This window comes from Sciurus carolinensis, chromosome 3 (genome assembly GCF_902686445.1).
Source record: "Sciurus carolinensis chromosome 3, mSciCar1.2, whole genome shotgun sequence".
NCBI classification, from domain to species: Eukaryota; Metazoa; Chordata; class Mammalia; order Rodentia; family Sciuridae; genus Sciurus; species Sciurus carolinensis.
The window spans coordinates 22594454-22605125 of NC_062215.1; the positions used below are offsets into that span (position 1 = coordinate 22594454).

Genomic DNA, 10672 nt, shown 5'->3' on the forward strand with positions numbered 1-10672 from the left:
GAGCCCCTGCTCACTGGTCGCTCTCTTCCCTCTAAGCCTGTCACAGAGTCTTTAGCCTCCTTTCCTCCTTTTCTTCCCAGTGGGCATCACTTAGGATGCAACCTCTGTCTGGTGATATCTCTGGCCCCTCCCTTTGCTTGCTGGCTTTATTTTGACTGTCGAAATGTGTGGCTAGAAAATTGCGTCCCTTGAGACTTCCGCTCCCGTGGAACCATGCCACCAGGGCTGGGTGTTCTTGAACTTACCTTTTCTCACTTTTTGAGGACTCTGGAAAATAATTTCATGCACTCTCTGCCTTAGTTACATGCTCTTCCTCTCCTTTGTTCCAGGCGAGAAGCGCCACTGTTTTGACGTCAATTATAATTCCAGCTACATGTATGAGAAGGAGAATGAAATGATACAGACCCGGATGATGGACCAAGCGATCAACAATGCCATCAGCTATCTTGGGGCTGAAGCCCTGCGCCCCTTAGTCCAGACACCACCCGCCCCCACCTCTGAGATGGTTCCAGTTATCAGCAGCATGTACCCCATAGCCCTTACCCGGGCCGAGATGCCAAATGGTGCCCCCCAAGAGCTGGAAAAGAAGAACATCCACCTGCCAGAGAAGAGCCTGCCCTCTGAAAGAGGCCTCTCCCCCAACAATAGTGGCCACGACTCCACGGACACTGACAGCAACCATGAGGAACGCCAAAATCACATCTATCAACAAAATCACATGGTCCTTCCCCGGACCCGCAATGGGATGCCACTGCTGAAGGAGGTCCCCCACTCTTATGAACTCCTCAAGCCCCCTCCCATCTGCCCAAGAGACTCCATCAAAGTGATCAACAAAGAAGGGGAGGTGATGGATGTGTTTCGGTGTGATCACTGCCGTGTCCTCTTCCTGGATTATGTAATGTTCACCATTCACATGGGTTGCCATGGCTTCCGTGACCCTTTTGAGTGTAACATGTGTGGATATCGAAGCCATGATCGATACGAGTTCTCATCTCATATAGCCAGAGGAGAACACAGAGCCATGTTAAAATGAACATCAATCTCAGAGATTGTGCTAAGGATTCAACCTCATTTTTAAAAACTGGTGACTACCTTAACAGATTGCTCTCAAATTCACACTCCTTTCCACGCCATTTTTAGTAGGGTCATGTTCACATGGATAGTCAGAAAAACACTGTTTTCATTAAGACATTGTCTGCAGATCTTCTTGTTACTTCTGTGAAACCTTTGTTTTACCATCAGTTGAATTTTTATGGAATTTAAAAGCGAAAAAAGTAACTTGTCATTATATTTTGCAGCAATAAAACAGGCCAGCCATTGAAATCTGTTGCCAGTAGGAACAGTCCCCCAGTTGTGCTGCATGAGATTCTTTCTGAGATACATCAGTCATATGCGGAAAAGCCTTTTGGTCCTATGCCTAAGTCCGTGAAGAGGAAGAACTGACCAGCTGGCCTTGCCGTTTTGCTCTTAACACAAGATTGAAGGGTTAGTATATAATCTTCCCATCTCAAGTGATAATCCAAGAGTAAGTAAAAGAACCATTACCAGTAACTGAAGACCCTGTTCTCAGAGCATCAGATGCACTTCCTATCACACAAGCAAATCATCATTTGTTGACACTTTTGCTTCTTCCCTTTCCCCTTTCATCACTAGTGAAAAGCTGAGCCACTTTGGTCTAATCCAGTTGTCTACAGGAGAAATTCTATACCAGAAGAACTGATGGTTTTAAATATAATCATCATTTAAACTCCAGAAGGTTGTCCACTGAGGACGATGGCATCTATTTCCATTGATCAAGATTGGGACCAGCAGGGTCTGAAGTAGAAATGGTTTAGCAGCACCAACAGGGGAAAAGAACCCAGCAGCTACTAAAAGTTCATGTCTCCTTCATGGAGTATTGGAGGACAAACCCAAAGCAAACTTGAAAATGATTTTTTTTTCACACACACAAAAAACAAAGGATCCAAAACATAAGGCTTAGCCTCCTCCTCCCCTCAGGAGGGGAGGCAGGGATGGATACCATGTTGGTTGTTTAGATCAGAGCTGAGCTTGGAAGATGGGGTGAGGAGGGTGCACCTCCCCTGACAGGTTCTCTTTGATTAGGCCAGTGTGGGCTCTTTTCTCCTTTTTAAATGGAGCAGCTGGCATTCCATGAAAATTCCTAAAAGTCTGATCTAGCTTCTCCAGATGTATCAGTCATCTTTGTCATGATTACCGAGCATCCAGCTATCAAAGAGAAGTGCTGTGATAATTTCTAAAACCAGCACTGGAATAGAGAACACAAAACCTGTTTGCTAATCCTGTGTTTGCCCCTACTTAGTTTGTGACTTTGAACAAATCATTTAACTTTTAAAACTAAGTTTCCTCAACCATAAAATGAGTTGGATTTAGACCTTCTTGATGGTCCCTTCCAGCTTAATTTATACGTTATTATGCAGTAACCACAACTTATTATTTAAACTTATTAATGTATGGGTATTAAGCAGAAGAGTCTGTACATGAAAATGTGTTTCACATTTCTTGGGTGTGAAAATGTTAGTGTGTTAACTTTTCCTTTAACCACCAAGTTGTGAATGTTAACAAAATGGTGAGGAGAAACAAAAAACAGGAAGGTATTTTGATCTTGCCCAAAGTATATACACAAATTGGCACCTGCAGCTTCTTGCCAAAGCCTTTTTTTTTTTTCTTTCTGTCTTTTTTTTTTTTTTTTTTAATTCCTTTTTCTTTTTTAAGAACTTGTGTTAGGGAAAATAAATTCTGCTTCCAGGGACAACTTCATGGAGCCTATTTACAAATTAAGAGCCAGCTTTATGAACATTTCTACCAGAGCCAAGAATTCCGAATTCCTGGTAGATTAGTGTTTTAATTTCTAAAGGGCTTATGCATTCAGCTCTAACTCAACTCATTTATGTGCTGCCAGTAATTAAAATGTTCCACCTCAGACTGCACAAATGGCTTATCCTTCTTTGTAGCATGGCGTCTGTCTCAGAGAAAAAAAAGGGGGAGGGGGTCATGAAATTCCATGGCAACAGTCCCAATATGTTTGAGCTTTCAGCTAAAGGGCTAGTTGTATTTTGGTGTGTAGTCTTCAGTACATCACTGTATTTCTGCAATACTCAACTCTGAGCTCTGCCAGATCGCATACACTCATTGTGATAGAGGAGCTGCTTATTATATGCTTGAAATATCACACATTCTGTTGACTCTTTGGGGGACAAGAGAATTGGGAAGCAGGGACTAGGAGGAGAGAAAGCTGGGGAAGGAGAGAATTCCCACCAGATGACTGTTCAATTCTGCTGAAGAGACAACTTTTGCATCTCAGGATGGTAAACTAAGGCCCATTCTACCAACCCGGGGTCTCTTTATGGGTCCGACCCTCCTTTGTCCTGTGACTAACAGACTTGCTGAATGACTTGCATTCTTCCGAGGTCTGTTTTCTGAGTAGGGCAATACTCAGAAAGCCTGCACCTTCAATGTAGTATTCTGAGCCTCAGTGGGTGCCCATCAACTCCAGAGAAAATGTGTATGTGGAGTTGCATGTTCTTAAGTCCTGCAGGTGAAACCAGTGGTACTCAGTGGTAACCACCACACACGGAAACACTTCCTTCTGCACAACCACTCCTTGTACTAACACCACCCTTGCTGGGGTGGAGACTGAGGGGAGATGCCTGGAGAGAAATCAGGATTGCTTCCACCACTGTTGTGCAGTGAAGTCCTGGGGCAGTTCAGGAAGCACATTGGCTTTCTCAAGCAGAGGTCCTGAGCATGAGCTGGGTCTCTCTCCTTCCTTTCCTACCAGCCTCCTATAGGCAGGCTCCCACCACACACCAAGGAGGCCACAATCTGGAGACCAACCAAACTCACAAAAAGCTCCCTTTGTAGCCAAGGCACAGAGCTGGGGTAAGGATAGAAAAAGAATAGACTCAGCTCTCTAAATGCTAACACAATTTGAAGTATTGCATAGGCCCTTTATCCTGGCAGAGAACTAAACAGAAGTGTCTTTCCCATCACCCTTCACCACCACCACCAGAGAGAGAGAGACAGAGAGAGAGAGGTACTGATAAATCCACCCGTCTGTAGCCACCTTAAGTCACTCTTTCAAGAAGACATTGCATGGCATTGATAAGCCAGCTAATCTTAGGCTTTGCTACCCATTCTTAGCTGTTCCTGACTCAGCTTCTGTCTTTGCCAATGACAAAATTTCTTACCTTATAAATACAGCACTTAACATTTTTCTAGGCCCATATTCACAGGGTCCCAGAAAGAAAATGATCTCAGATTTCTTTTGCAAAGGAGAATGTTTGGAAACACAAAATATTAACTCAGTTGAAACACTGTATTATTTACAGTTTCCAAAATAGCATCTGTATGGCTGTTCTCATTCCCCTCTGCTTTTTTGTCCCCTCTGTTGAAGGTGAGTTAGAAGGTTTCAGGGGAAAAGGAATTCTTCTGGCCTGGGATGTAGCACAGTGATAGACCACTTGCCTAGCATGTACAAGGCCCTGGGTTCCATCCCCAGCATAAAAATAGATAAAGCAAGCAGTATTTCTGAGACATATCCCAGGGCAAGTAGTCAGACCATCATGACAGTGTTTCTCTGAAGTCCTAACTTTAAACTGCACCCCACTGAGAGAAAGTATGTGGGTCTCTAGTAGAGGTTTGGAAATTCAGGGACACTTAAGATTTGTCAAAGAGCTTGGACATCTTTGAGGACTCAAAGACTCAGAATGAGAACTTGTGAGCTCAAGAAAAGAAAGGGGAGTGGTGAAAATTCTCTCCTTAAAAAAACAGCATTGAGAGCAGAAAAACATAAGTACTATAGAATAATATCTCTCATCCCTCAAAGAACTGGAAACTATTTTTATGTTCATACAGAAAATACAGTTCAGGAAATATCTGTAGACATAAGTAGGATAAGCAGAATGACTTGGGATTTAGTGCCTAAAATAAGGACAAAGACTAGACATGAAACTAAGGGCTAAACCACTCTAGGAAACAGACTGTTTTATAATGCAACAAGACTGAATAGTCCTATGTAGGAATGATGAACCCAGAGTTGAGTACTCCTGACTCTAAGGACTTGGACTCAGAAGAGCCTAGAAGTTCTATTTCCAGAACTTGTGTGAACTCATAAAGTAACACAAACTGTAAATAGTCTATACCCAGCCATGCTACCAATATGATAAGCAGGTTTTTGCACTTTGATGCAAGTTCCCTCCGAATATTACAATAATGAACTATCTTATACATTGGTATTGATCATGTTGCTATCTGAAATTGGAAATTAATGTTTTAATTAAAAATGTAAGGATACCACAATATCTACCTTCCAAGGATGTTGTGAGGTTTGATGTAACTTTTGTCTATGGGTTAGTGCTACTTTTTTGTTTTGTTTTGTTTGGGGCAGAGGGTTGGGGATGGGTTATGTTGGATGATTGCAAATTTTCTGCTATATGTACTGAGTCTGGATTTAGAGACATGAAAAATATCCCAAGACCCTACTAGAGCCATAATAGTAATCCCATCACAAATGAAGGCAACTGATGGGTAACACTGTTTCCTTCACATTGTTCTAGTGCATCAGGGTAGAAAACATGCAGAACCTTGGAACTAGTGTCAGTTAACCACAAGCTACCCAGGGAACTAGAATAACTTTGCTCCCTTGTTGTCTCTGAGCATCAACCATTAGCCCCCAAGTTTTCTGAAAGGATTCCCACTGTCTATCTCTCCACTGACCCCACTCCAGGAATCCTGCCAACCTCGTTCCAAGCCCTTGCAACACATCCACAGGGCCTGTTTCATATTCTGAAATTTTAAGTGTGGTTTTATTGCTTTCCCTCCTGAAGAGACTGAGAACACACATTTTAACATGTTAGGAAAATGGGGCAGCCTTAAAATGACTGATCCCATTGCTAGTGACTCATTTTTAAAAGGACTTTTCCAGGTTAGCAGACAAGGCCCTTCTTGGTGGGCCAGCTTCTGTGGGTTCACAGAAACCAAAGTACTGTGGGTTGCAAAGAATTAGCAGGTCATTTAAAAAGTAGACATGTCTTCACCCAGACTGTGGTTTTGCATGCTCAGGTTCTCAGTCTATGAGCTTTGGGGAAGGATCATTTTGGCTACTGGAAAAACCATAGCTTATTTTAAATGTCTGGTTGCCAAAGCCACCACACGTGTGGTCTGTGGATGACCCTTGTCTGCAGAATGACGAGGGAGGCACAGAGGAGGTTTGGGGCTCAGAGTGGCTTTACCACCAGGAGCATGACTGGGAGCCCTCGCTTAGCAGTTTCCACTCGGCCTGTGCTCAGAGCCTCTCCCTCCCATCTTTGCTTCTCAGAAATGCCCCCTAACCAGTAGTATCTTTTTTTCCCTCCTCTGGAGTTTTGCTTGGAATCCTCCAACCATATGGAGCACTGTAAAGTGTCCCCTCCTCCAGAAAGAGTGCCAAAGCCTGCTTTGAGCTAGCCATGCTGACCTCACCAGAACATGATGAGCGCATCCTCGCATGTGAAACAGCCCTGCTGATACTGTCAATGCTTCTTTACCGTGTTCAATTTTTACACTGAAAAAAATAAAAAAAATCCTGGTGTGTTTAAAATTAGTCCTGGTGCGTGCCTATCGTTTGTAGTTGCTGCTGTCAGAAAATGGAAGGATTTCTTTCATTCTGCCCCAAAGAATATTTCCTTAATTTAGTCCTTCTGGCTATTTCTTTCTCTCCCCCGCCCCCCCCCCCGCACCTTTTTTTTTGTTTTTTGGCCATGATGGGAATCAAACATAGGGTCTCACACATGCTAGGCAAAAGCTCTAACCACTGGGCTATATCCTGAACCCTCCTCTGGCTGTTTCTTAAAGTCCAAATATCAAGGCAAATGAAATTATCACTTAAATAAAGCATCTCCCCTAAGGCTTTGTTGAGCCTGCACTTGGTGTCCTGCTTCTGGCGCGAGGCCCCCATGGTAGAGTTCTGGTTCTACTGGTCCTTAGCTGGGGAAGGGAACTCAAGGAGGCTGAGAGGGCCCGGACTTGGCAGGATCAATACACTGATAGCATAGTTTCTTCCTACTCGATGCCCCTCCTTGTTCTCCCTCAACAGTCTTCCTAAACACTAGCCAAGTCCTAGCTTTTTCATCTGTGAGGTCTCATAAACATTCTCATCGGGAAATTCAAGTTGTAATCATTAAACTCAGCCCCATTAAATACAGTCTGTAAGCTGGGGATGGTGTGCATGCCTGTAGTCCCAGCTACCTAGGAGATGGAAGCAGGAGAATTGCTTGAGCCCAGGAGTTCCAGATCAGCCCGGGCAACACAGTGAAAAGGACCCGTCTCAAAAACTGATATAATACAGTCTGTAGGTACTTGGAGAACCAAACCTAAGGTGCTGGGAGAAAACTCCTGGGAGAGTGGCACAGGATCAGGCCCTCTTCCTGTCTTGTCATCTTAGACAATGTTAAGAATGGTTTGAGAGATGATCCGGTCTTCTACCTAGCCTCATCTAAACCATCCCCACGTTGCCCTCATCTGTGGAAGAGACAGGAGACTTCTGGAGCTTGGGACCTTCTGGAGTTTGGGGTCAGCAAGCCAGGCAGTGTGCCCTGGCTCTGTGTGGAGCACCATCTCCCTCCCTTCTGCTTTGAGGAACTCCAGTAGGTTTTCCCTTTCCCTCCACACCAAGGGCAGGGAGAAGGAAATGGCAAAGCAGCCTGCCTTTGTATTTTAACATTAAATAATCCAAATCGGCCTCTCCCTTGCTGATCGTCAGCCTCAGAGAGAATGGTATGTGGACTTCGCCAGCCCCACTCCCTTCCCCAGGCAGAAGCAGCTCAGGGAGAAAAGACAGGGAAGGAGGCCTTGATCCCTTTTGCCAAGGAACAGGGGAGAGATTCTGCTTCCTTCCAGCCTGAGGATAGTTTTCTTTCCTAATTCTTGGGAACCAACTTGTTGGTTTAGGAGGTGGTGAGCCTCCTGGCAAGGGCAGCCACCCCACACCTGCAGCCTCCTTCTCTTCCTCCCCCATCCCTCAACACCCCAGGTCATTCACGCTGCCAGGGCCAAACCTCCACCTGCAGGCAACTGACACCCAAGGACAGGCAGGGCAAAGGACTAAGCTCCCTACCCTTTTCCCCATTTCTTAGAATCCAAGGTCTGAGGAGGAGTGGAGGCCAGAGCTTTGGAGAAGCCAGAGCATGGGACCTTCTGGAGTTGGAGGATGGGCACACGCAGCCCAGGCCAGAGGTTCTAACTGTGGAGCATTCCCAATTCAGACAGTTGTTTGCATAAAAGCCAAAAGCCACTGCACCTGGGGTGGGGAGGCCCTCTGGGGAGGTACTCCCTGACTTGGGGGAGAGTGGAAGGAAGGTGTCATGGAAAGTCCCTGAAGGACATGGGGTGTTGAGTTTGCTGCGGTTTTTTTTTTTTTTTTTTTTAACTCTATCTTGACCTGTGAAGTAGGCAGCTGCCTCCCTGCCCCCAAAATAACAGACCTTCCCCCAGAATAACATGCACATACCCAAGGAGAGAGCACTACAGTGGAAAGACTGGAGGTTAGAGGGTCTATGGGTGATGTAACCTGCCCCCCCTCGCCCCCCTCCGAGAGTGAGGGGACAGGAAGCCCCAGAACAGCCCTTTCCCATCACCTTACCTCCCTGCTCAGCCCACCAGCCCCCCAGACCCAGAAGAGCTGCCTAGTCAAATAAACCACAGCCCTGGGGGTGGCTGTTAGATGGGAACTAGGGGGGCAGGTGCCACCTCCTCCCCAGGCTTGTCCTGCCAGTAGCACAATTCCAATCCCACCCCCACTGGAATTACATTCTCAGCCTCCCCACTCACAGACTCTTGGGAAGGGGTAAAAACAGTGAATCCACCAACATTCTTAAGTCCCCAGCAAGACAGCCTGGAGCAGGCTCCTCTGAGCACCCCAACTACTGGGTTCCAGTCTCAGCATTGCTGCTCACTGGTTACCACCCAACACTTTACTTGTCCTCTCTGGGCCTCCCTGGAGTCAGAGGTCTTTTAAAGACCTTCCAACTGGGGCTCTAAACTCAGCCTCAACCTCATTGCTCTACCAGGCTCCAGAACTTCCTGCGAACTCCAGAAATCAGACCAGGGCGCCTGAGGACTTGTTCCCTGTGTCCCCTCAGGACCTGGGAGAGAGGTGCCATGATGTTGCTGGTGGTGGCGGTCTGTGATTTTCTTAAAAGGTCACTTTCTCAACTGTTCTATGAAATTTCAATCCTGCCCATAGGGGTGGGGGACAGAGAGGTGCCAGACTCCTGTCCCCTCACCTGTGGAACTGTAGGAGGCTCTGCAGAGTCAAGCACCCTTTCCAGGATTCTTTTGATTCCGCGTGGACCAGACGCAGATTCCCGGGTTGGGGGCCTGGGAGAAGCAAGCACGGCGGGGGCGAAGAGGGGAAGGGGTGCGAGGAGAGGTGGGAGCCGAGGGGGTGTGAGGGGCGGGGCAGCTGCACTTCTGAGAAACAGCTCGGCGTCTCAGCAGCCCGCAGCCTAACCCCCCGCCTGCGGCTTCACAGCTCGCTCCTGCCGCCGCCCACGCCGCTCGGGGCCTCTCCGGGGGTCGGTAGCCCCGGTGGGGGCGGCGGTTGCAAGGGAGGAGCTGCAGCTCTGGGGACAGCGGGGCGGAACCCAAGGCGGGTGGAAAACCGAGGAAGGCGTGGGTCGCGTGACATCCCGGGGGTCCCGAGCGCTGGACCTGGCCTGCTTGCGTGTCCCCCCGCCGCCCCCGCCCAGGTACTCTCCCATCACCGCCAGAGCGGGATCCAGAAGTGAAACCGCTCCGGGTCACAGCCCAGCGCCGCCGCTGCGGCCCGCCCCGCCCTTCCGGGCACTGCAGCCGGGCAGGATCTCCCGGCGCTCGGGCGAGAGCAGAGGAGGAAACGGGGGAGGGGAAGGGGAAGTGACCCGCGGGCAGCCGCTGCAGAGCGCGGCCTCTCCTGGGGGTGCCCGCTCCTAACCACCACCCGGAACCTCGCGAGGCGCGGCCCCAGCGCCGGGAGCCGAGGGCGCCGCGCCCGCACTTCCCCAGACCGCCGCTGGGTGTCACTGCAGCCGCGCGGCTGGGCTGGCTCGGGAGCCGTCGAGGGCTGGGTGCGGTGATCTGCCTGGCGGTGCGGTGGGTGGTGCTCACACTTCCCTCCACTGCCTGGTGTCTAGAGGCCCAGACCTAGCCCACCATCTCGCGAAGAAAAAGACTGGCTTCCGCATCGCGATAGGTTCGTGGCTGTGGCCCACGCGAGCCCCTCACGCGGTCCAAGGACAGACGGAGCGACATGGAATCTTGCCCCGCAGAGCTCTAAACAGCGCGGGGTGTGAGCCGTAGCTTCACAGTGCAGACCCGGTTTTGGGGTGAAGAAGGTGGGCACAGATTGCGCACATGCTCAGACAACTGGTGGGATGCGTGCCCAGGTGCATCCTCCCTCCTACTGCAGCCTCACCTGATGGGTCACGCGTTACTCACCCCTCCAGCCCCCTACTCACCAAGCTTATCCCTTAGATTTGTGGGACCGGTAGCTCAGCTTGGGAGGACGGAACTCAAAGATGGGGGAGGACCTGTATAGGGACTGATGCGTGAAAGAGGGCGGGGTTGGGCAAAGGCTAAGGAAAGAGGAGATCCCTGGAATCATTTGAAGCTTTGGAATAGGGCCCAATAGGAATGC

The 10672-nt window shown here is 48.5% G+C and overlaps 1 protein-coding gene across 3 annotated transcripts in view; it reads left to right on the forward strand.

The window, feature by feature from the left end:
* Ikzf3 (IKAROS family zinc finger 3) overlaps window positions 1-6581 on the forward strand; it is an 83578-nt gene extending 76997 nt beyond the window's left edge. For all 3 annotated transcript variants that reach the window (XM_047546858.1, XM_047546859.1, XM_047546860.1), the window contains one exon: window positions 330-6581. In XM_047546858.1, the coding sequence (XP_047402814.1) occupies window positions 330-1033 (704 nt within the window). In that variant the 3' untranslated portion in view covers window positions 1034-6581. The remainder of the gene's footprint in view (window positions 1-329) is intronic.
* The last annotated feature ends 4091 nt before the right edge of the window (window positions 6582-10672 follow it).